At 41.9% G+C, this 25,125-nt stretch overlaps 2 protein-coding genes across 3 annotated transcripts in view; one reads left to right on the forward strand and one right to left on the reverse strand.

The window, feature by feature from the left end:
- The window catches only part of megf6b (multiple EGF-like-domains 6b), a 67,143-nt gene extending 58,035 nt beyond the window's left edge, over positions 1-9,108 (forward strand). Inside the window, exons 27-38 of the mRNA XM_073468110.1 lie at positions 1,566-1,694; positions 1,830-1,958; positions 3,248-3,376; positions 3,573-3,704; positions 3,784-3,912; positions 3,995-4,123; positions 5,471-5,599; positions 5,748-5,876; positions 6,302-6,430; positions 6,538-6,666; positions 7,872-8,000; positions 8,237-9,108. Coding sequence (XP_073324211.1) covers positions 1,566-1,694; positions 1,830-1,958; positions 3,248-3,376; positions 3,573-3,704; positions 3,784-3,912; positions 3,995-4,123; positions 5,471-5,599; positions 5,748-5,876; positions 6,302-6,430; positions 6,538-6,666; positions 7,872-8,000; positions 8,237-8,298 — 1,484 coding nt within the window. The 3' untranslated portion in view covers positions 8,299-9,108. The remainder of the gene's footprint in view (positions 1-1,565; positions 1,695-1,829; positions 1,959-3,247; positions 3,377-3,572; positions 3,705-3,783; positions 3,913-3,994; positions 4,124-5,470; positions 5,600-5,747; positions 5,877-6,301; positions 6,431-6,537; positions 6,667-7,871; positions 8,001-8,236) is intronic.
- Positions 9,109-9,127: 19 nt separating this feature from the next.
- Positions 9,128-25,125, reverse strand: part of kcnab2a (potassium voltage-gated channel subfamily A regulatory beta subunit 2a) — a 93,528-nt gene continuing 77,530 nt past the window's right edge. For both annotated transcript variants that reach the window (XM_073468112.1, XM_073468111.1), the window contains 10 exons: positions 24,482-24,526; positions 23,439-23,483; positions 23,129-23,172; positions 22,763-22,849; positions 20,971-21,056; positions 20,528-20,648; positions 19,473-19,567; positions 18,118-18,238; positions 15,309-15,397; positions 9,128-13,519 (listed from right to left, as the gene is read on the reverse strand). In XM_073468112.1, coding sequence (XP_073324213.1) covers positions 13,430-13,519; positions 15,309-15,397; positions 18,118-18,238; positions 19,473-19,567; positions 20,528-20,648; positions 20,971-21,056; positions 22,763-22,849; positions 23,129-23,172; positions 23,439-23,483; positions 24,482-24,526 — 823 coding nt within the window. In that variant the 3' untranslated portion in view covers positions 9,128-13,429. The remainder of the gene's footprint in view (positions 13,520-15,308; positions 15,398-18,117; positions 18,239-19,472; positions 19,568-20,527; positions 20,649-20,970; positions 21,057-22,762; positions 22,850-23,128; positions 23,173-23,438; positions 23,484-24,481; positions 24,527-25,125) is intronic.

The raw sequence follows: 25,125 nt of genomic DNA on the forward strand, positions 1-25,125 counted from the left end.
TGCTGGTATCAAATTCAGAAAAGGCAAATATTTATAGAAATCAATGAAGTTGATGAGGTAAAACATTAAATGGATTGTCTTTGTACTGTTTTCAATTGAGTTAACGTCACAAAGGAATAGCAAATTATCACATTTTATTTTATGTTTTGCACAGCATCCCATTCCTGGGTGGGAATCAGGGTTGTAAAACTGCTGCTGGTGTTTATTACCTTGTTTTTTAGCAAATTTGCCACAAATTCCCGGCACAGTGACATTATTACCCAAATGATCAATGGAAAAAATCTACAAAAATAAGATCCAGCTGGTAGAAAAACCAGAATTTCCACTTTACCACTCCAACTGCTGCTTCTTTTTACTCTCCACATGTGGAACCTGACTTCTTCCAATTTTCTCCAGGCAGGTTTTTCTTTTGTACTTTTCCTTATTTCTCCTTCTTATTTTAGACTCGGGCACATTTGCGATTTTTGGCTAAATATGAAAAAAATTAAAGTCACACATCAACTTTCTTACAAATGATAGTAATAGTAAGATATGTGTTAGAATTTGCCAAAAGGCTTTTTTGACAGTTGCTAAGAACAGTAAACTAGTAGTGACATATATACAGTTACATGGCTTTTTTTCATATTTATTTGAGAGTGGAGGCAGATAGCAAACAGTGGGGGAGAGAGAGGGCATGACAGACAAAAAGGACACCGACCACAATCAAACTGGAGAAGTTGTGGTTATGTGTCAGTAACCATTCGGATGCCAAAGTGCTCCCAGGCTGGTATCTTTATCTCATCATAGTCGAGGTAAACTGGACAAGATCATCAGAAAGTGACTCAAAATGAGGATAAATACTGAACATGGACTGATGTATAAATCATTATCGGGGTGGATCTGATGATTTATGTTGTTACAGACAGTCTCAGCTCTACAGTCTCTTCTGCAGTAACGCTGATTCAGCCTCTTCTTGCAAAGCCATAATGATGTCGGTTAGTCTGGACAGAAATGCAGAAGAATAACATCACCTGAACCCTGCAGTAAACATTTAAAACAGAGCTCTGTGGTTGTTTTACTGTGCTGCTCGGGAAATCCATCAGCCTGAGTTCAGTTTGCAGCCTTAGCTAATTTGTTTTTGCCCACAGTCTGGTTATTTGCTGGCAGAGTTCGTCCCTCCACCACATACTGTACTGGCCTGCCCTGTAAATGTCTCTGTCGACCCGGTGATGACATTCCTGCTCGTTCTCCCTCCGAGCTCCACATCACACACTATCCTCCCTCTGTGCCTGTTACAACCTTCTCCTGTCGCATTGTGCCAGGCCCGGCCTCCTCTTCGTGCTAAGGAAACCTCTAATCCTGTCGCTGGAATGTCTTTACCCTCCAAACTCTGCGGCTGCCACCTCCGGCTGCCAGCTCCACACTGTGTCCAACTATAAATTATTGGGGGAAAAAGGAAAAAAACATGTTGCTGCCCTCAGCAGAAATACGACAGCACAGGTTTTTGCCTGTCGTGTGTGGTTCACATCATGATGTCTCTGCTTTCTGTCTCTTGCGTTTGTGCACACTGCTGTATGTTTACACAGAGTGTGTCGCCGGCTGGTTCGGGGCTGACTGCCAGCAGCAGTGTGAATGTGAGAATGGCGGCCAGTGTGACAGACAGACGGGACGGTGCAGCTGCAGCGCCGGCTGGATCGGAGAGCTCTGTGAGAGAGGTGAGGCAGCCAGTCTGTACCTGCACAACAACCTACAGACACTGTGACCTCATGCTGCACTGTGGAAACTGCTCGACTGGCGATAATGTGTGTTTTTGTTAATTATAACTTCCAATTTGCACCTTCTCTGCTCAGCATGTGAAGCAGGCCTGTTTGGTGCCGGCTGTGAGGAGAGATGTCAGTGTGTGCACGGGGCTTCATGTCACCATGTCACCGGAGAGTGTCAGTGTCCAGCAGGCTGGAGAGGAAAACTCTGTGACAAAGGTACGAACCTGCAGTCAGAGACACTGTGGAGCTCTGGCAGCACCTGGTGGACGAAGTTTGTCCTGTTGTTGGATTAAAGAAAACTTTTATATTTTGGATAAAACACTTTGACTTATTGCTGCAAATGTTTATTTTATATTATGTCTTACATACTTATTTTCTTGGTATTGTCATTCTGATTCTTCAACCTGTAATTCTGCATGTCTGTCGAGGAAGCGTGACCTGTCTCTCTTGCTCTTCATGAGTTTCTTTTCTCTTTTATCCTGTTACAGTTTTTTTTTTAAAGAGGATGGAGGATGTTGTTGAGATTTGCCTTCTGAGGCAAATTTATAATTCTGGGCTAAGGCTAAGGATAAAATTGACTTGATAAAACACAATTTATCAGACCTGCACTTGTCAGGGTTTCAGAGGAAATAAGAAAAAGATAAAAACCAAACAAACCACAAAAAAAAAAAAAAAAAATACACAAGCTTGGGCAGCTGTTGCCCAGGAGGTAGAGCGGGTCGTCTGCTAAGGTCAGAAACGTAGTCAACGCAAGTATGTGAACGCAAATGACAACGCCTGGTCCAGCTGGCACAAACCTGTGCTCTAAGGCACAGGTGGAGACAAACAGAAGTCCTCATGGGGGCAATATAGAGCAAATCAGAGCGTTACCACGAGAGCAGTAGAGGAATGTGTACTGCTGTGCCTGCTGCACAGGAGGAAGAGAAAAAGAAATAAATGAGGAGAGAAGAGACGACAAGGTGTCATAAATATGCCCATGCATCTAAAGCTTTGTCAAACTGGTCAGCTGTGGTTGTGTTGAGCGGAAGTGAACCCAAACAGAAGGGCCCAGCTTTCTCTTGTTGTTTCATGCTGCAGAGCCCACAGGCTGCAACGCTCTGACCGCAGCTCACGCTTGCGTTGTGATTTTCAGGGGTCACTCCAGATCACAAAGATGCGTGAAATCAATCTTTATAGTTTAGAGTGTCTGCCTTGGGCAAGAATGTGTGAACAGCTGAGCACAGAAAAACATTTTGGGGCGCTTTGGATTGAAAGCTCCTGATGAGCAGGTTGGCACCTTGCATGCAGGCTATGCCATCAGTGTACGAATGTGTTTATGAATAAGTAAATGTGACAAGCATTTTAAAGCGCTTGAGAGGTTGGTAGCCTAGAAAATTTGCTCTATAAATGCAAGTCCATTTACCTAATTATCAGTCAAATTACAGACTGATCAACATCTAATGTACAGAATTAAATTTCTTCCCACGTTATAGCTACAAACATCTCTTATGATTATTTCCTTTCAGCATGTTTGCCGGGCACGTATGGGAAGGGTTGCATGCAGCGCTGCAGCTGCGCTCAAGGCACGTCCTGCCACCACGTCTCTGGAGACTGCGGCTGTCCTCCTGGATTCACAGGAAATGGCTGCGAACAGAGTGAGTGCTTCAGGACCAACGTCCGCCTCCACTGCTTTTCAGTCCATTTAGACAATGAGCAAGTTTGTTGTTTGTTTTTATGAACTCATTCTTGCATTTATAAAAACACACTGCATGACACATATTTATGATGAATCAGAAAGCGGAAACATCTCTAACAAACGGCACATGTGAACTCCCTCCCTCCCTCCATCAGCTTGTCTTCCAGGAACATTCGGACAGAACTGTAACCGGGTCTGTCAGTGCTCCGAGACGAACCAGCTCTGCCACCCGGTGTCTGGATCATGTTACTGCGCTCCAGGTTTCCACGGCCCCAAATGTGACCAAAGTATGTAAAACATCACATTTATACCTCTCAGACATGTCACATCACATTTAAAAGTACTAAACCTTGTCTTCATTTGTAGTTTGTGGAGAGGGTCTTTACGGTCCAAACTGTGAACGAGAGTGTCATTGTGACAACGGAGGGAAGTGCGTTCCTTCCACTGGAGCCTGTGAATGTCCGGCAGGGTTTATCGGAGCACGCTGCAACATCAGTGAGTCTGAAACCACAATGGAAATATATGAGTAATTGATAAAAGTACGGGATGATAAGTAATCTGGTGTCTGTGGTTACAGCGTGTCCAGCTGGCCGTTACGGAGTCGACTGTGCTCGGGCGGCGCTGTGTGGAGACGGAGCCCAGAACAACCCGGTCACCGGTCGCTGTGTGTGCCTCCCCGGACGCAGAGGAGAGTACTGTGGCCACAGTGAGTTTCAGCTCAGCTAATATTGGTGTTTTAGTTTTGGTGTTCTCCTCCCATACAGCAGATCACTGCTCCAATCACTCTATTGAATCAAAAATCTGTTTTTTTGCAAATCTGCCACGTCTGTAACTTGTCAAGTAAAAATGTCACCACAAATCAGCTATCATATTTCACCACACATCCTCTTTGGACATCTGTGTGGTTTTTTGGTTGTTTTTCTTTTTTAAACATCTGTTTTCTGCTGTCAGACAACTGAACAGGTAAGAAATTGGACTGCGGCTCATAAAACGTTTAACAGCAGTCAACAGCTGTGAGATTGACTATATTGACTTATAAAAGTGATGACAGAGAACGTATGGGTTGTCATATTCATGTAGAGCCACAAAGCATCTGTTCCTTTGATTTAAATAAGCTACAAGAAATTGTATTCATGCTTGTAATGCATGCAGAAGCTATTTTATTAATGTGTCTGCTGAAGATGCTTCTGAGACGTTGATGTTACATTGATAGCCTGACATCATATTCTGGGGATATGGTCGGTAAATTCAAGTAAAATACAGATTTTACTCATCCTTTGTGAAAGCACTGCACAAAACACTGATGTGGGAGGTTGTAGTGTGAGAGCAGGGTTTATATGATGTCACAAAACAGTAAAAAAATGCTTCCGGAGACATGATATAAAAAAACATCATTAGTCATGTGATTACTGCAGCTTAGACTTTGGTAAATTTATAATTTAAACCTTATTTAATAGTTATGTCGCTGTAAACAAACAGTGACATTTTTATAAACAATTTAAAAGGTAACTGTTTACTGTGAAGTAGCAACTGAGGTTTATAAACCTTTATAGTTGCGTAATAAATGGTTATAAAGCATTTCATTGTTTGTTAATGGTAAAATTACTATTATCTGAAGTTTAATTAACCATAAATGTAACATTTATTAATGATGGTTATTGGAAAGTGTTACCCGCACTACTTCAGACGAGGGAAAAAGGTTCTTGAAACACCAACATCAGATGTAACATGACTCAACAGCCATCTTTGTTTCATCTGTGACCTCTGAGCAGGAGCCCTCTGATCATGCAAAGTCCAGACTCCTCCGTGCAGGTTTCCATTAGTGTCATCGACACTCTGAGCTCACCGTGATTGATTATGTGGGTCGGGCCAATTTTCATGTCCAGGTTGTTTTTCTTACGCACAAAAATGAAGGGCAGTAAACGGCTCCGAGGGGATGAAAACAAGCCCTGATGACTGCGAGTCTGTTTTTGTCGTCTTGTATGTGTTTGTTTTGATAATGAAGTAGAATGTTTTCTTCAGGTTAATTTGAGTGTGTGTTTTCTGCCCTCAGGCTGTCCTCCCGGCTGGTTCGGGGCGGACTGTGTCCAGCGCTGCAACTGCAGTAATGGAGGAGTGTGTGACTCTGCTAGCGGCAACTGTACCTGCGGTCTGGGCTGGACTGGAGCACACTGCGACAAAGGTGACAGCACTCACACTCTGTTTTTTAACGCAGTCATACCTACATTTGCAGCACTGTATACGCAGAGACTAGTGCGAATATATGTTGATGTTTTATTATTTTTAACCGTGTCTTCCTGTTTTTTTTTTTTCTTCTGTCTGCCTCCCAGAATGTCCTGCGGGCAGATTTGGTGCCAACTGCCAGCTGAAATGTGTCTGTCATAATAACGGTACATGTGACAGAGTGACGGGGACGTGTCAGTGCGGTCCAGGATACTACGGGCATCAGTGTGAACACGGTGAGAACTGAACAGATTAACACACACACACACACAGTGGAGTAACTTAAAGTATAATTATTGTCAATAATTTATATTAAAAACAAAACCAATGATTAACTGGTTCTGATAAGTTTGTCTGTAGCTAAAATGGCAGCTGATTGCTGAAATATTATGTATGACGTTATTATGTTACATAAATGGTGGCCAGTCGAGATGGAGCTGGTTTTAACTACTTTAAAACAGTGTGGTAGTCCTGCTGTTTTAAGTCTAGGGTTTGGGTCCCTTTAGAGGGTCACCAGATAAATCTGAGGGGTCATGAACAAGTTCCGCTTCTCAAATTAGTCATCATTCTTCTGATTATTTTTGTTTAGATTGATTTATTAATCCAGTGAGGAGAGTTTAAACCACAAAGGTCAGTTTTAAATCTCATCCCTCGTCCTCAGCATGTCCTCCTGGTCTCCACGGCCCGCTGTGCCAGCTGCAGTGCGACTGTATGAACGGAGCCTCCTGTCACCCAGCGTCGGGACACTGCATCTGTCCTCCAGGACACCACGGAGCTCGCTGTCACAGAGGTCAGTCAAGTCACTGCCGATTACCCCGAATAACAACAGGATTACTGCAGTTTTCACGCCTGATTTATTGTCTTTGTGAAACTGTTTTTCCTGCTGTCTTCCCTCAGCGTGTGAACAGGGGACCTACGGTCACGGCTGTGTCAAGGTGTGTGACTGTGAGGACGACGCTCCGTGTGATCCTGTGACAGGAAGATGCCTCTGCCCGCCGGGGAAGACTGGACCCAGATGTGACATCGGTAATCTCCTCTCCTCTTTATAACTAAACACAGGCAGTGCAGACCAGTGTGAGCTTCAGAGCATGAAGATTAAAATGAAAACATGTCACCTGACTCTGCATGTGCTTTATTTAAGAGAAAGGAGGATGTCAAGGTGCTCGTTCATCCGGAGGCATACTGGATTTCTATATAGATTTAATTTTCAAAGTAAAGTTTTGTTAAAAGTTGGATGTGCTTGGGTGGTTTCACACCTAACCTGTTTGGTTCGGTTAAACGGTTCCTGGTGTGTTTTCCTGGTTTGTGGCTTGTTTGGGCTGGTGTGAAAGCTGTCAATCAAACCTGAGTGCTTGAAAAGGTCGGTCTCGGTCCGCTTCCAAGCAGATTCTAGTGCGGTTTGTTTGTGGTGTGAAAGCAGATGGATCAACCTCAGGATTCTGATGATATGTAATTTTAGCTCAGTGTAAAAGCTGAATTACTCATAAATCCATCTGCTCATCGCAAACTGTTCAGGAAGCGATCTTATAATCGGTCTGTAGCCGACAAGCTGTGTATATATGTAAAATCATTTCATGGTAACGTGTGCACATCAGCCCGGGAACTTCTCTTGATTAATAGGTCATGCACTGTTAAAACTGCTGAGCTGTATCCTACTCCATGTACTCTGTCAGTTCATTGAGTCCAGTGTATGTGACAGTGATCCAACAGTAATTATCCCTGAACCGTTACTGTACAAGACATCTCCAATTCGTCACGTCTCCACGTGTTAGTCATTATTCATAACTTGCCATCAATTTGCTGTTTAATAATACAAATAATCCTAATAATTAGTTATTTCCTCTTGAGCTCTTTGTGACACCAAAGAACATAAATACACATCAGAAGCATCGACTGCTTTAGAGTTTCTGAACTTGTCTCCGTCGGTCTGGTATAACTGAACCGTACTGCAGTGCTAAAAACACCCATAAATCCTCAGGTTGACTTTGAAATCAATCATCCATTATTATGAGTTTAAGAAAACAGTGTTTCCAGTGTTTATGCTAAGCTAAGCTTACTGACTGCTGGCTGCAGCTTCATATTTACTGCACAGATATTAAAAGTGGTATTAATCTTCTTGTCTCTCTGCTAGAAAAGCAAATAATCCTAATTCCAAAAAATAGTCAAACTATTACTTTAAAAGTGCATCAATCCCTGTGTAGTTTTGTGAAACAGTGCTGGTTGTGTTTCAGACTGCAGAGCGAATCGTTTCGGGCCCGACTGTGCAGAGACCTGCGAGTGTGAGAACGGGGCGCAGTGCGACCGACGCAACGGCCGCTGCAGCTGCCTGCACAGCTGGATCGGACTCTCCTGTCAAGAAGGTACAGTAACGAAGAACCAGCATGAGTGACACACCTGCTTTTCGTATACACTCATCATTATATCCTCCGACTCCTGAGGGAGAGCAGAAGTGACATTTCAGCTGACCTGGTGAAATAAGAGTAAATAAGTAGTTTTAGTGCTGAACTGCAGAGTCTGCACTTTTCCTCCTCTGTCATCTTTGTTCTGATCAAATATGAATGTGTGCTGAGCTGGACTCACCACTGTTTCTCCTCAGGTGGCCCTCCACGTCTCACCTACAGCAGCAGGGGAGACTCGCAACACGACAACTCATTATAGCACCAACACGGAGCTGGAGACTCAAACTGGGACAGATCAGCTGTTTGGCTGGAGTGACTCAAGTGAGTGAAAGCTTGTGACAGCTGGAAGACCTTCATGGAAATAGACTCTCTGGTGAGAACTGCAGTTTCATGTTTGGACCTGAGCTGGATGATATATTTTTTTTCCTCATATGCCAAAGTGTCCTTTGAACTGTTGGAGCTCGTTTCATCAGCCTGACCTCGCCGGTACTGGTGATTTTTCTCGCGGTCAGAGTGGAACAGCGAACAGCTTTCATCCGCAGATTGCAGCGTCGGGAGATCGTGGGCGTGTTTACTGCACTTTTGGTATTTTGTGTTTAATATTTTGTCCTCGAAACACCTCCTGCAGGTACTGTATATAAAATAATCTAATTTTTTTTAAGGAACTTGGTGATATTGCTGGATATGAAACCATATTTCATTACTTGCTTGTTTTATGAAGTTGTTTTTCAGTCTATACAGTATGAAGTGCTCCCCTCAGTCTAATGGTGCTATGGTGCTTTACTGTACAACACAACAAAGACTCAGACTTCTGCAGTGAAGCACATTCCTGTTGACTAAATGTGCCTTAATGGACAGCTGGAATTTTACAGTTCGCTAAAGATCACATAGCTAGCATTCGTTTGTATTCCTCCAAGGTTGAATATTTTTCTTTTGAATTGTTTTTGTGTATAAATTGCTTCATATTTATATTTCACACAGTTGTATAACATCAAATATACCGCAACTTAAAAATGCATCCTTGTTTCCACTGGAGAAAAGAGACAAAACAACCCAGAATGATGCCAATAAAGACAGACACAGAAATGTTTGGTTTACCATTCTTATTTTATCATTATTTCATTTTCATTGAAGATCGAAGCTGTACATCCTGTCTAAAGTCAGATTCAAGCACAGTGCAGATAGCAACGCCTGCAAAAGAAAATTAAAAAAAGAAAAAGAGAAAAAGGCAGAGGTGATCACAACCAGAAATATATATACAAAGGTCAAACTATGTACAGGAGATACCAGGCTCTCACTACGTCATCTTCAGAGTGAAATCAGTCCTCATGATGCATACACAACACAAAAAAAAAAAATGCTTCTTCAAATCGATACAATACTGATAGGAAAAATGCAGCATGATGGAAAAAATAAAATAAAATAAGAACTGTTCTTTTAATTCTCTCTACTGCATTAAAGGCTAAAACATAAAAAATATATTCTGTGTAACCTTCTGTAAAATAAGCTCTCTCTCTCTCCGTCTGTGGCTCTGGTTTCATTTCTCAACTAGTCATTAAAATGTTAGAACAGCGAATATGATCGAGCTCGGACCACTTAAAGCATGAATTTCTCCTGCACAGGCGAGGGCACTCGGTAATAACACGTCAGCCTTAAAACATTAAAAGTTATTTCTACAATGTGCAGAAACCTTTGAACACATCAGCACGCTGTGAAATAACACTGATGGTCAAACTAAATGCACAGCGAAGCCGTTTAAAGGACAAATTGGACATTTTAGGAAACGTTCAGTTTCTTGCTGAGAGTTTGATGAAAAGATTGATACCGTGCTCATATTTTTGGCTAGCTTAGCATAACGTTTTCTACACTGTTGCTGGATTCCAGGCAGTGCAGGACTGTGCAGCATCGTAAAAGCAGGAGCGATAAAAGACAGTGATTTAATGGGAGACTGTCACAAAATAGTGTAGCAGTAGTAAGGAACTTTAGTTTGCTGTGACAGAGATGAATTTAAGACGTCCGATGCCCCTAAGACCACGATTACAAACAAAAACAAAGTTCTGCTTTGCACAGTTGTTGCTTTCAAATGAACCTCGAGAGGTCCTGAATACAACATGGAAAGTAATGCACAGAATATGCTTCGTGTTCAAGTAGGTTAGTCTTGAGAACACCGCTGCTACGCTAACTGTGTCTATAAGCAAGCAAGCTAGCAAGATGACGACAACAGAAGAGAAAGATAAGAGTGTTGGGACCAGATGATCTACCAGATGAACTTCCATGACCTCCATGATTATTTGAAAACATCAGCAAACACTAACACCAGTGAAAAGGGGTAAATCCTGCACACTTTTCACCTCTGCATTGAAAGATTTAATAAACAAAGGTCAGTGTTTTGGTCACAAAGGCCTTTCTCAAGACATCATGCAGAGGTGAAAAGTGTGTGTGGGAATTACTCTTTTTCACTGGAACTAGACTTTTGTCTGCACCATAAAAAAAAAAAGAAAAGTCTGTGGATGATGCCTTCGACTCAACGTCAGCAAACACTTCAGCAAACACGTCAAAACATGTGAACTCGGACCTTCAAGAAAAATTTAAATGAATGTTTACTTTGAGTACTGATTAAACAAACGAGATATAACTTGCTGATTACTGAGCTTTAGAGTTGCTGCGAAGTGGATTTATCATCTTTGGGCAGAGGTTTCTTAAATTGCATCTACATTTCCCTCACTTGCAGAAACCATGCGAAGAGAGAGGAAATGAGAAAATGTGTTGAAAGAGTAATGAGTTGTCGTTTCCCCCGGAGCCTCGTGCGAAGCGACATCCGCCATCTTGTAGCCATCAAATGTAGCAGATGTAGGGGTGGAGGATTTATATCTCATGATGTTCATCTTAATGTCCTCCAGGAAGGACGTTCTTGTGTATCCTCGCTAACTGCTCCTCAGAGATACCCCCACACCCCTCCAGAGTTTCCTTATGCTAAGCTACGTTAGCCGTTAGCTTTGTGTTCATCAATCTTTTCATTCTAACTCTCAGCAAGAAAGCGAATAAGCAAACTTTTCCTCCAAGTCTTAAACTTCCTCCCCACTCCCTGCAGATGAAAATATTAAGACACAGGAACTTCACAGACAAAATGAACAAAATGTTCTTCGCTTATCTTATTTTTTTTTCTCTTCTTCTGAAGAAAACATCGGCTCGCGCCGGTTTTATTCACTCAGACACAGCAAATCAAACGTATACAGGGATCAATTTATACAACAGGCTAAAGCAAGGGATTAGTTTAATCGCGCCTCCCCACACACACACATTCACACATAAACAGGATCAACAGCAGAGACGTTAAATCATTTTGCCGTTGTTAAAACTCACTTAGGAGGAGTAACGAAGCAGACTGAAAACCTCATCCGCACAAATCCCTCACTGTAACGTTCACTTTGATTATCCCCTCCACTCTCATTCACATCATCACTCGCACTAATATGACAGTTTTATTCATCTGTACCGTGTTTTTTTTCTGCTAAGAATCAATAGTTTATCAGCTGTTAGTAAAGATTTGTTATCTACACGTGTTAATAAGCGGAGTAGCGTCACCTTACTCGTCCCTTGGCTGGGTGAAGAGGGTCCATGCTTCGAGGATGTATCACATGCTATCCACTTGTGCTTAAATCACAGTAAGAGAGCACCCGAAGGAGAGAGAATGATATAGGGTGGCGTCAAATTTTTGCGATAATACTTCTGACACGTCTCAGGTCCGTATGTCGCCTGAAACAAACCTTACCGATCCTAAAGCAAGTAGCTGTACTATGCATTCTGTATATGAAGGACGTTATTTGTTTACGAGTATAACAGCTTTGTCAAGTAAAGATATATATGGAGTAAAGTCCATACCATAGATAGATTACAAGCTGGACAGCACATGCGTCAATATGAGTTCTATAATCTTGCAGGAAGTGAGAGTGAAACCGTGTCGTCAAAGAGAGATGAAGAAGAAGGAGAAGAAGAAGAAGAAGAAGGAGATCTTTGGCTCGAGCCACGCTAAAATGTCACTGGTCCTCCCCAGTGTCCACACATGAACGAAAGACGACAAGTAAATACAACCTCCTGACCACGTGCACGCCAACGCACGACTAAAAACCACCTACTCTGTTCCCTGAGCTGCTGCCACTCACTGATTTACTGGACACACGCGCACACACACACCACACACACCGCCTCTTCTTCCTCGCAACAAATGCCACTTCCAGCACCAACCAGTCAGCGTTCCCGTGTACACTGGGCACAAGATGGGGGCAGCTGTCGAGCTGCTCATCTACGCTGAACGCCCACAGCACAGTCTGATGCAACTGTAAATAAGGCAAAACACTTGAACAGAATTCGATCAAGGAGGAGTTTCCATGAGACGTGGAGCCAGCACTGATGGGATCACTTCCTGAACACAGTGACTCTGCGTTTGATTTAACAGCTCCGACCATTAGGGATGAAAGCTAATCTCTTCAGTGGCAGACGAGTTGCCCTGACACGTCGGCTCCTGACTCGGACGCTTCGAGACTGAGGAGGAGGAGGAGCGTCTCCGCCCTCCTCGTCCAGACAGCAGCAGGGTCGGAGCGTCGGTGCCGGATAAAACGCACCGCCAGTGAAGACACAGAGGGAGGATGAGGAGAGGGAGTTATCAGGAGGAGATATGATTCTATAGTGCAATGGCTGTGAGATAAGACTATTGTAATACCCATCCTCCCCCCTCCTTCAAACTACCCTCCAACACCGACTGACAATACTAAAGTGCTGATTGTTAAAGCCCGCGAGAGGCTCGTACACTGATAATGTCGACAACACAAACAGCTTTTCAGAGAAACCTTGACGGACTCAGTACAGTACACACGTGTTTGTAAACAGAACGTCCAAGGAACAAATGCATGGCTATGGTACATGTGCAACAGAGTAGTTCTCGTATATTCATACAGTATGAACTTATTCTTCCTTTTAGTTGCATTCAGTTTTAGAAAAAAAAAAAAAGAAACAAAAAATCTGGCTGCCAAGCAAGCGTGTGCTTATTTTTTTTAAAAAGATATTTTTGTCTACGGTTCTTAAAATACGTTCAGCTGAATTGAATGTATAACTGATTTAAGTATGAGCGCATATCCCTAACCTCTCTTCCACTTTTGTCTTTCTTAGTCAATCCCTTCCTTTTTCCCGTGGAGGTGACTGTATTTTTTCCCCCCTTTTCTTATCTTATCCCCGTGACTCTAAATGAGGTGCCCTGGGTGGCCTTGGTGTGGCCAGACTCATGCGCCAGGGTCTCACTCAGTAAAAGCTCAAGCAAACAGAGGATCAGGCAAAGGTGGGGCGCTGCGGCGGCAGCCCGGGTGCAGCCCTGCCGGGCGGGGCCGTGCTGCCCGTTAGGAGCGGTAGTCCTTTTTACTGTACGGCTTGTTCCCCAGGATGCTGTCCACCTCATGTGTGATGGACGATGACAACTTTGGAAGAACCTGCGACAGGAGAGAGACAAAGATGGTAAACATGTTCTTACTGTATATTTACTGTTTGCGGTCAGCCTTTCCTTTAAAGGGTAACTCCACCAATTTTACACATTAAAGTGTGTTTACAGGTCTTCGGGAGTACTACTGTATATGTGAAGAAAGTAGTATAAAGCCTCTTGTGGCTTCAGAGGGAGCTGCATGTAATCTGATTAATTCCCCCAGTGATGTCACTCAGTGGCTAAGTTGCATTGTGGGTAATGTAGGCACCAGGTTTGAAAATAAGAGTAAAAAGAGTGACATCTGGCTGTGCTGCATCGATTTTGATCATGTTTTTTGGTGCCTACATTACCCACAATGCAACTTAGCCCCTCAGTGACATCATTGGAGGCAATTTATCAGATTACATGCAGCTTCCTCTGGAGCCGTAAAAAGGCTTTATACTACTTTTTTACATATAGAGTATAACTCCCCAAGACATGTTAACACACTCTAAGGTGTAAAATTGGTGGAGTTACCCTTTAAGAAATTGCGTGCAGTTGCATGTCACAGCCTCTAGATAGCGCAGAAGGGTGACTCAAGATTTTTTGCTGTAGTTGTGACCATTGTTGTGGCTTCCAGTCTGAAACTTCCAGCTCTTTACTACTGATACAGCAACCAGGAAAAGAAAGAAAAACTGCTAAATTAGGTATAAAAGTCTGAAGTTTTTACGGCCGATATGCAGTTTATTTTGTTTTATTTGTGGGTTTTTATAAATAAATGTGATGCTTGAGTTTATTTCGCTCTTTTGCTCAAATTTCAGCTGATTTGTTATTGTAAATCACTACAGTAGAAGTATTCAGATGCTTTACACCGTGTAAAAATATTACCAGTAAAGGTCCTCTTCAAAATTTAAACCAAGTAAAAGCATTTTTAGCTAAATGTACAGAAATTATTGCACTAAAAGTGCTCGTTACACAGCAGAATGCCTCCAGTCAGTTATTGTTTTGTTTATTACTGCTACATTATAATAATATATATAAAAATGTATTTTTTATTGTAACAGTCATTTTATCAATAGACAAATACTTTAATTTCCCCATAATTTAATTAAATGAAAACTATACTCAGGTAGAAAATGTAAAATATTATTTGTTCTATATCTTTCTCTTCTCACTGTGTAGATATTAAATAAATACTTAGTGAAAAAATACGTAAGCTTGTGTGTATTTATTCCTGTGTGTCCACTTCAGGGTCCTTGATGTAAAGTTCCCAGTAAAAGGAAAATTGCGGAGCCCCTGGGAAATGTGAGTGTAGCATTTCAAAACTGAAATATCAAACGTACTCAGGGAGCGGAGACATATAGTGTGCACACATAATGTGTGTACATACACACACACACAGAGGAAGATACACAAAGCATGAGAATAGAGAAGAGCAGGGACGCTCTCTGCTGCGGGCAAGACATAATGTGAGGAGAGGATGTAAACCCCCACCGGTCTGAAAACCCCATTAAAGGAGTGCATCTTATCAGGAGAGGAAGAAGTGGCTGTGAGCCTGTCTCCAATCCCCCTGGCAACTGATACTCCGCTGACCTTATTAACTCGGTACAGTAAAGCACCCAAGCGTGCAGCGGCAAACTGCCCAAGAGGCCGAGCTGTACCCAGGAGAGGAGGCTGCTGATACGGACTGTAAGGCATGAATACGAGGTCTGATGAAGCAGGTCAGGTCACATTTTCACAAATTAAACCGCTGATTTGTTCTGCGGAAACCACAAACACGTGCACACACACAAACACACACACTCATATTGACGCCTCACCTGTATTGCTCCTATGTTCTCCATCAGCTGGTCGGTGTTGGACGCCCCTAAAAGGACAGAGCTCACCCCCTCGTTCCGTAGGCACCACGCTGCAGGAGACCAGTAAACAGCAATGACACCCCCACCATCACTTTGGACACACACGCACACTTAGAGCACACAAACACACACTGCACAACATTTCCAAAACAACACTTCACACACACACACACAGAGCAGATTGATTTTTTTGTACGAGTCAAATGATCCATTAACGACCAAAGTGTTGTGATAAAACATGGAGGCCAATGCAACACTTCTGTCCGCTGTCGAAATATTACAAAATTACAGCGGGCCGCTCACATCACACTTACACACTACCAGATCCTTTACATACCACAGTATAAAAATACTCCAGGACAAGCAAAATTCCTTTACTTTTAAATGAGATTTTGAATAGCAGCAGAAGTATCACCAAAAAGTGCCTGATCCATCAAAAGTAAAAGTACTCACTGGCAACAGAACATCTATTTATATTAATGTATATTATTTAATATCACTAATGAATTAACATGTATGCAGCAGAATGTCAATGTTATTTATGGTTAAAAGGACATTAATTTACACCATTACATAATCTGTTATACTTATATTCTGATAGTTGATAGTTACAGCGACAGGCAACCGAATGAAAACACTGTTACACCTTCTGTAAAACTACAGATTTCTCTGGGTTTCAACTTGTGTAAGTACCCAATTAAACATAATTTATACCAAAGGCCTGGTCGACACGTTAATGCCGAAATGTTAAATATTATATCCTAAAGAAGGAACTTTACCTGTGAAATTGGATTTTCAGCGATGCAACATTTTTTTCTACCAAATCTGATTCTATTAGCTCAGCTGCTGATACCGAATACAGATCCCATACCTTTTATCTCTTTCTCCTAAATTTAAAATCTGTATATCTCATGGCGTGGAAGTCATTGGAATAATTTTCACGGAGGTAACGGGAGACTTCCTGTGTCTGAGTCAGCAGCCCCACCATGACTGAATGAAACACTGAATTTTAAAATGACAGATAAACTGTATCTAATCAGTGGTGTCATTATAAAAACCTCACTTAATAAGATCAATATCTGCTATTATACCAACATGATGTATTGGATCAGTGAATCCATGTGTGAAATAAAAGTAGAGGAGCAAAAACTACAATATTTCCCTCTGAAATTAAGTGCAGTAGAAGTATAAAGTAGAATAAACTCTACCTCCTGCTAATAATATGCAGGAAACACTTCTTTGGGATCTCTCTGAGCACTGACACAGAAACTATTCTCTGTGTGGTGTGCCATTATAATTGTGAGCTATTATGTAAGACAACTGCGTGCTTTTTCAACTGAGAAAAAAAAATACTCTTGTGCAGATTACAGCATAAAGGGAGGGAGAATTTTGCTGTAATAGTGGATTATATTTCTATACAAATCTGAAAATGACAACAGCTGAAGGTCTTCCCCTGGACTGACACAAATGTAAACCTTCCCTCAGGCCCCTCAGACACCAACAACATCTATTAACTCAACTGTCCCTCTCACAACCAGCTGCTCCAGGAGCCTCAGAGTCCAGCTGAAGGAAGGAGGCCGTCATCGTTTTTATAGTTTTTATTCAATACTGGAGTGCCACAGTGATGTAGAGGACTTCCTGGCGCACATTAATCTTCTGCGCTGCCTTCAGGAGGGCTGGAAGGATTTATGGTAATTGGGAGAGATGAGGGTGTCCGCTAATGGGCCGTGAAACCTAATCTATGACACCGCGTTACTGCAAGGGTGAAAAATCTGCAGCGATCTGCGCCGAGATGGGAGAGGGAGTCCCAGATTTACTCGCCGCGTCCCTAATGTGTGACGCTTTAACGGCCCTCGCAGGACTGTGCGTCTTCGGGGTTTGCACATTCTCACTTTCCTGCCCGGCAGTGAATCGATATCGGCCACTCGCTGGATTTATGTGCAGGATGCTATTTTAATGCTGACACTGGAAACAGCTAAATACATGTTAACACCACAGAGCTGCATACACACATATATACTGTAAACATGTTTGTATTCCTTATCTTCATATTTATGTTACTCTCTTAATGTTTTCAAAAGGGACCGAGTCAGATCCTTGTTTAGGAGATACTCTATATTCTATTACTGCAATTCCTTTTTTGTTCTTGTTGCTGTGTTGTTGTTTTGAGACTTAATACCGTTTTTATCAACAAATCATCCTTTCCTTAACATTTCCAAGAATTGCAGGTAAGAAGTATGTATGTGGTACTGTGCAGAGGTAAGTTTCTGGTAGGAATATTAGCTTAATCTATATTTTGCCTACAGGTATGTGCTGGTATAAAGTAAGCAGACAGTGTTAGGTTCAGTAGGTTTGTAACATCAGAAATGTGGACTGACGCAGAAGAACAAAAATATTTTAAAAGATGAAACAAAATGTTTGTGGTCATGAAGACTTCACAAATACAATATAAAATTATTAAGTTACTTATTTTAGACTTTTTAAGGACCTGCAGACACCCTGTGGTGCCTGAGAGACAATGTTAGAGATGAGGAGTTTTTCCCTTTAATACACACTATTTACCTCATTGTCCAATTCTCAATTTTCTGCCAAATGATTCATTTCCTTCTCTCACAGCACAAACACATGTCACTTCACGTCACAACACAACACAACACACCAACAGTTAAAGCACACAGCTGCGAGAGCGTGGCTGACCTCGGGCCCGTCCGAGGCAGAGGGACGGACAGACAGACAGAAAGAGAGAGAGCGGCAGAGTGTATCTGCGTACCGATGGCGAGTTGGGGCAGAGTGCAGCCCAGCCGCTCCGCGATTGCCTGCAGCTCTTTCAACTTCGCCTGCTGACGCCGGCCCTCCTCGCTCAAGATCTTGTCCTTCAACCACTGGTAACCCTGTCGAAAACACAGCACACCTGCTCAAAAACACAGCCCTGCTCACACCGCTGCGCCGCAGCTCCCGTGTCACCAGGGCCTGCTTTTAAACAAGTGACTCTGTCTCCTGCTGCCTACTCCTCAGCCGGGGAAACAAAGCTACAGAGATGCTGCCTGCAATTCTAGATTTTTAGTTCTTTATTATTGCAAAGTTAAAAACATTATATTAAGAAGAATTCTCTAATTAACTGACTATTACTGTACCTGTTTAAATATCTGCTCAGCTGAGTGAAAACAGTCATCTTTATATAGTATCAAGGATCAAAAATCATACTATAAATCCATCAGTAACAAGTTAGAAACCAGTAACAATTATCACTGAGTGTAAAGAGCCAAATACCACAAACATCCACAGGCAACACTGAACCAAACAGGAAGCAGCAGCACATTCTACACACGTCACCAAGTACTGCACAACACCAACATGGAGCTATTTTCATGAACCAGGAGATCAGTCACTGACACACAACCACAGGTACACAACATGCCACTCCACTACACAGACACATCACCACACTAAGTCAGGTGCTGGACTCTTTTTTTGTTCAAATTCTGGGCGTCAAAATAATGTTTTTTGGTAACATCACTTGACATAATGTGGAATCTGTGGTTGCTAAAAGTAAAATATTCCTCTGGGTTTCTTCAGTGCTCACTGAATTAAATCATTAAAACTGCTCCTCCTCCTCATTACTGTTCATTGTCATGGCTGTGTGGTTCCCTTCTGCTTTGAGGGAAACAAGTCTTTCAAAAAATAATTGTAGGTCACATTTGAGCTGCCTGGAATAACATTAAAATGCTTCATGACTTATCTTCCGCTTAGTTTTGGCTTAAAAAGTGTTGGTATCCATGAAAACAAACCAATTTAAAAAAATATGTTTACATGCTGCACTGTTGTTCTGTGTGTTTGTATTTATGTGCTCATGTGCACTGAAATGCGTTAAGCCGACACCAGCTGGCAAACGGCATCAAACAGCGCTGCTCGGGAAAAGGTACACAGCGCATGGTGTCAACATGGCACTGAAAACACACAGATATATGAGGCGTGCACCGATTTACAGAACCTGAAAGACACAAACACACAATAAACAAACAAAACAAACAACCGGCAACCAGTGGGGAAACACGAAACAGTGACACCGGCACAGATGATCAGAGTGGGATAAAGACAGGAAACAGCGGAGCGAGGTGCGTCTACCTTCAGAGAAGCCCGAGAGTAGGGGGGCACCCTGCCGTCATATTTCCCTGAGATGATCCCACAGGCCAGTGGTGACCACGTCATGGCCCCCACACCTAAGGCAGAAATATGTGATCATCATGAAAATTATCTTATATTGAGCAACATTAGCTCCTCAAGTGCAGATCTGTCGGTCTGACAGGACTTCTGTTTTTCTGTGTCCTCTTGTTTGTCAGTCAAGTCAGTCTGTTGTATAATTTGTAGGAGAACTTACTGGATGAGCTCGAGAGATTTAGTGATAAAACATTCTGTTAAATTCCATATCATAAAAAATACTCTGTTTGTAGTACCAAGCAAATAGGCTTACTTCAGGCACACACATTCCGAGCCAAGGATGTTGTTAAAAAGCCTTTATTTCTTTAAAAATAAAGGCTTTTTGACAATATCCTTGGCTGAGAGCAAGTGTGCCTGAAGTAAGCCTATGCGCTTCCTTTAACTAAGTTAATCAGTTTATCTTCAAGAGCACCTCGCATTCACCTGGAGTGTACTTGTTCACACCTGAGAGCATCTGGTGTCGTCTCCTCTTGCTAATGCGTTTGCTGTATATTGATGTGCAGGATGCTAGTTAGTTTTTGGCTTGTGTGTCCACACAGAAAGAAAAATAGCCGTCCTAATACTCCTTTCGCGCCGGAGGAAAAACCCCCTAACAATTGCTAACATCTATTTTTTTTCTTCAGAGGGAAATGATACAATCACCATTCATTCCCATGTAAAGTAGTGCAGCAGTCCCAGGTACTCATCAGCTTCAGCTCCAAATAGTGGTGATTGAAGCCTTGAAGTTAAAGACATTGGCTTGTGAATTCTTATCCATCCCTCTCTGTTCAAGTAGCACTCAAACATTGTTTTGGCTGCATTGCGTTTGAAAGAGAGACTGAAGTAAAAGATATTCAAATTTGTCGCTGCATTGTTTGTACAGAATTTGTTGTATATACAGAAGTACTTTTGAAGCCCTACTGTACCGTAAAGATGACTTCAACCAATCCTCTATGGAAAGCCACATGTCCATCAACTCTCACCTATCTTATGGAAGAGCTCAGGTAGCTGCACCTCCACCTTCTCTCTCTGGAACATGTGGTACTCAGCCTGCTCACAAATGGGAGGAATCTGGTTGAATTGTCGTGCCACAGAATACGCTTCCTAAAGAAAAACAAGGGAATAAACAAGATGAGGCTTGTATAGAGCACAATGCTATACACATACATACACTATATTATATATATATATATATATATATATATATATATATATATATATATATATATATATATATACACACACACACACACACACACAAATATACCTACACACACACAATATAAATACCATCAAGAATAGGAGAAGGTAGGATACAGCGAGGTCAGAAATAAATTCAAATCTTTGTGATGTAGGAAAACACCTCCTCAGGCTATGTTGTAAATAAATATTTGCTCTGTCTCCACACAGATGCACTGACTCTCACCATTATCTCCATCGGGCTCCAGCGGGATGTCCCCCAGTACATGGCCATGCCTTGGTTTATCACATGGGTCATTGCTCGAACCGTTTCTGCAAGTAAAAATACACAAAACCGCTTTCAATGCTAGAGACACCATGTTGTATTTACAGAACAGTATTTTCTCTCTTCTTCATTCTCTATCGAGCCGACAATGTCATCCGTACATGTGTCTGAGCTGCTTGTTCTTGATTATTATAAAAGATGTATTTGTTATCATTTGCAATCCAAATGGACTGGGCCATTCGGGAGAGAAGTGGAAAAGCTGATTATGTTAATCAGAATGGTGAGTTATTCATTCTGATGAGGGTGACATCTTTTCAGAACAAGGCGCACTTGAATGACATTCATGTTAAAATCCACCAGAGTCTGTCTTTTTTGATCAGCTACAGGGGAACATGAAAGTGAAATAAATTAGAGATGACAGGCACATTTACAGCAGATCAACTCTTTAATCACAGACAAAGTGTCCTCACACTGGACTAGTTTTATTCATTTCAGCAAAGGGGGTGGAAAAATATACATGTTTCCTTCATAAAATGAAAAGTACATCAGGGATTAAGGTTTTTTCCATTAATGTGCTGACCAGGCTTGACCGAATGTTACACAGATTAATCTCATGTTATTCTGTCAACACATCACTTCATTTTATTTAAAGCCATCAGATAGGGAATTTCATTTTACAGCCATATCTGACAGCAAATGTAATCTCACATTACCCAACTTTAATTTCCGCCTTTGGTGGTGATTCATTTCATCCGACTGCCAAACAAAATATACCACGAAGGGGACTAGGAACCTTTGGAGGAACTCGGTGCATTTCCATTATCAAATAATTGTTGCAGTTGCAGGTTGGACACGCAGAAAAAAGTCTGAAGGAACCTTTTACTTTTGTGGGACTAAGACTTCCAGGTAATTTGGGTGGAAACGTGGCTGTACATAACGACCTGGGTGTCCCAGACAAGACCAGGAGCACCAGACTGCAATAAAACAAGGGCACGTCACGCTTTAATAATCCTGAAAAGTCTCTCGGACAACCAAATCTGCCCTCCTATCATCTAGCGGGTGCTTGGCTTAAGAGGGTTTCTCTGTAAACTGACAGAACAGCGGCTCAGCTCCACTTCACCCTGTGTTACTGCCCTTCAGCTACTGCCAGAATAAAACATACCAGATGGTCGAACTACTGTGGTCTGAAGACATAGACTCAAAGCTGTCCATGTGAACTGTGTGCAGTCTTTAAAGGGCAGATGGGCAAAAGAATCGCCTCGACTTTTACGTCAGAAAACACCAGCTACTTCTGACTAACAAGACACTGAAGGATTGTGAAAGAGCCGGAGCCAGTGAGGCATCAAACTGAAGGCAGGAAGGTGACCTCTGACCGAACTCTAACCCGAAGGGGGAACTCTGACATGGGAGCAGATGCATACTGTGAGACCAACTGAGCCCACACACAGTTAGCACTCTGCCATTTAAAGGTCTCCAGCATCAGTATCTATCTATCCTCGTTCTGACTGTGGAGGTGGAAGCACCAGGACAACATGCAGCTTTTAAAAATAGATTTTTCAGTTACAAGAGGTTTGTATATTTGAGTCTTCACGCTACAGTAGTCATAGAGACAGAAAAGAGGTGTGTTTTTTTTTTAAATGTGCAACATGAGAAAACATGAGGAAACCATGGTTAAGTGTGTGAGAAGGCAAGCACAAAATAGGTGATAATTCAAAAGTATCAAAGGTTTAAGAAGAGACATTAGAAGAGTTACCTTCCATAGGTGTATTAGGGTCTGGTCTGTTCGCAAAAACCACATCCACATATTCTAACTGCAGTCTTTCTAGGGAGGCCTTTAAACCTAGAAATAAGCACAACAGTTAGTGAACGTACATTCATATTCTTTATAAAAACCCGATCTATGTATACTGCCAAATAATTAATGTAGAGGATTCTCAAGCTATTTATTTTCAAAGCGTTATTGTGCCCACAAGTTTTCTTGGCAACTCCAAAACCCCCAAAGTTTGTCAATTATTAAAAATGCAGCTTTGACTCCCTAAAGCCAAAGCAACTAATTAGGAAGTATTTTGTTGTTGTGGTGTCAGCATTTAATCCAATAAACTGCAGCGCTGCTCCTTACCTTCTATAATGTGTTTTCGGGATAAACCTCTTTCAGTCTCCGCTCTACAAAAAAACATAAAAAAACAGACCACGTTATGAACAATTACTTGAAATATGACTGGAGCCGCACCTCCACGATAATATAATATCATATATCCTTTGTGAAATATGATCTAATAAATGTTTCAGCGTTATAGAAAGAGTTCAGTCTGGATGACACATGATCCCATTACCGGGAGCATCAAACAAGTCAAGAAAAATTACACAGGAGGATCGTTTCTCATTCGGACAGGCGAGCTTATTCAAAGAAGCAACCAGATGAAACTTACTTTCCACCCCAGAAGATCTTTGTTGTTATCACCAGACTTGAGCGTCTAAAAAAAATAAAAGGAAAATTAAAGCACATCTGTTACAACACCTGTCAGACTCACAGACAAAGCAAAATAGCAACAAAAGAAAACAAAAAAAGAAGCAGATTGGAAAGTCGGGTGAAGTTGGGAAATTGTTTTAGAATGTAAAAAACAAAAACAAAAATAAACAACAACATAAAATGGCTCCATACAGCTTGTCCACCATAATCCAAGTCTCTGGAAGCCTCGAGATCCCAAAATGATTTGAAAATACGTTATTTACACCCTTTTTAAAGCTGAAATCTTCACTGTAGTTGCTAAGATTCCGAGACTTTAATATGCCATTAAACTTGTGGCACCCGTCTTTCCATCAGCATGAGGTTGAGTAGATCATGACTGAATTCTCATTTTTGTGTGAACTTATCCTTTAAGGTCCCTATTTTGTGTCATAAAACGAAACATGAACATCACTTCAGCTTCTGTTGCCAGAGATTATTTCAGGCATTTACCCAAACAGAGACAAAAAACAATTGACTTCGAGACAAGTGAACTGACTGAAAAATGCAAACTCATCCCCAGGTTTTAGGACTCATTCCTGCACCTCTATTAAGAGCTAGGATGAAAAGCTCCTACACGTCTTTTGGGTAATTGTGCATTTCTACCTTATTCTTTCAATGTCACACACAACCACATCCAACAATACATGTGACTGTGTCAGGTCTCGCCCAGTGAATGAGTGTTGTGGGCGTACAACCTGACAGAGCTATACAACTGCCAATCCAGGGCCGACAAAGTAGAAGACAAGGCACTAGAAGTTCATCAATTATTTAGCGTCTTTGAGGAGGGACACAGGAGTGTGGGCACGACCGCTGTGCATTAATCTTTCATCTCTCCGACTTACCGTTCCAGATCACAACACACACGCTCCCAATATGTGCAAAGGAGGAGATGATATAAGATTAGAGAGGCTGGCTGGGACGGAAATTAAAACCCTCCAAACTCAATTTAAGTGTGCCTCATACCTCCATCCTTTCTTCTTTATGATGTTTCCGAGCACCACCTCTGCCCTGTGAAGCAGACGGGGAGAGAAGCAAGATTAAATAAAGATAAGTCTTAAAATGATAAGAGCGTTTACACCAGTCTGAGGAATGATTTTAAGCCCTAAATTAAAGAAAGAGGCCCAAACTCTGCCCACACGCTGTATAATGCATAAGACAGCTTTCATTTTAAAGAGTACCTATTTAGGAGTGGTGAGTGTGAATGAGCTGCCAGGTCAGAGTCAGCAGGGCTCGGGCCAGCTGTGCTGTGGAGCCACCACTATGTCACTCATTAGAAGCCACAGGGGTGCTAATGAGTGACATTAGGATCATCGTGGGGCTCATTAGTGCCAGGAAGAACTCTGTCAGTAGGATGTCTCCGCAGTCCTCCCTCTCTAACAAATAATGACTCACATCCTCATAACAGCAGTTTCACATATAATGTATTTGAAACTACACATATAATGTATTTGTCTTGGATTCATTCTGGGTGCACTGATGAATGGAGCTAGCTGCTCTAATCGATTGGGGTTTACAAATAAATGATGTTTTGTTGGGTCAAAAGTGTGTTGAAAACTACAAGGGCCGCATTTTATCTCCCCTGTGACACAGTGCATTAGTGCTCCGCC

The sequence above is a fragment of the Pagrus major genome, chromosome 6 (assembly GCF_040436345.1).
Source record: "Pagrus major chromosome 6, Pma_NU_1.0".
NCBI lineage: Eukaryota > Metazoa > Chordata > Actinopteri > Spariformes > Sparidae > Pagrus > Pagrus major.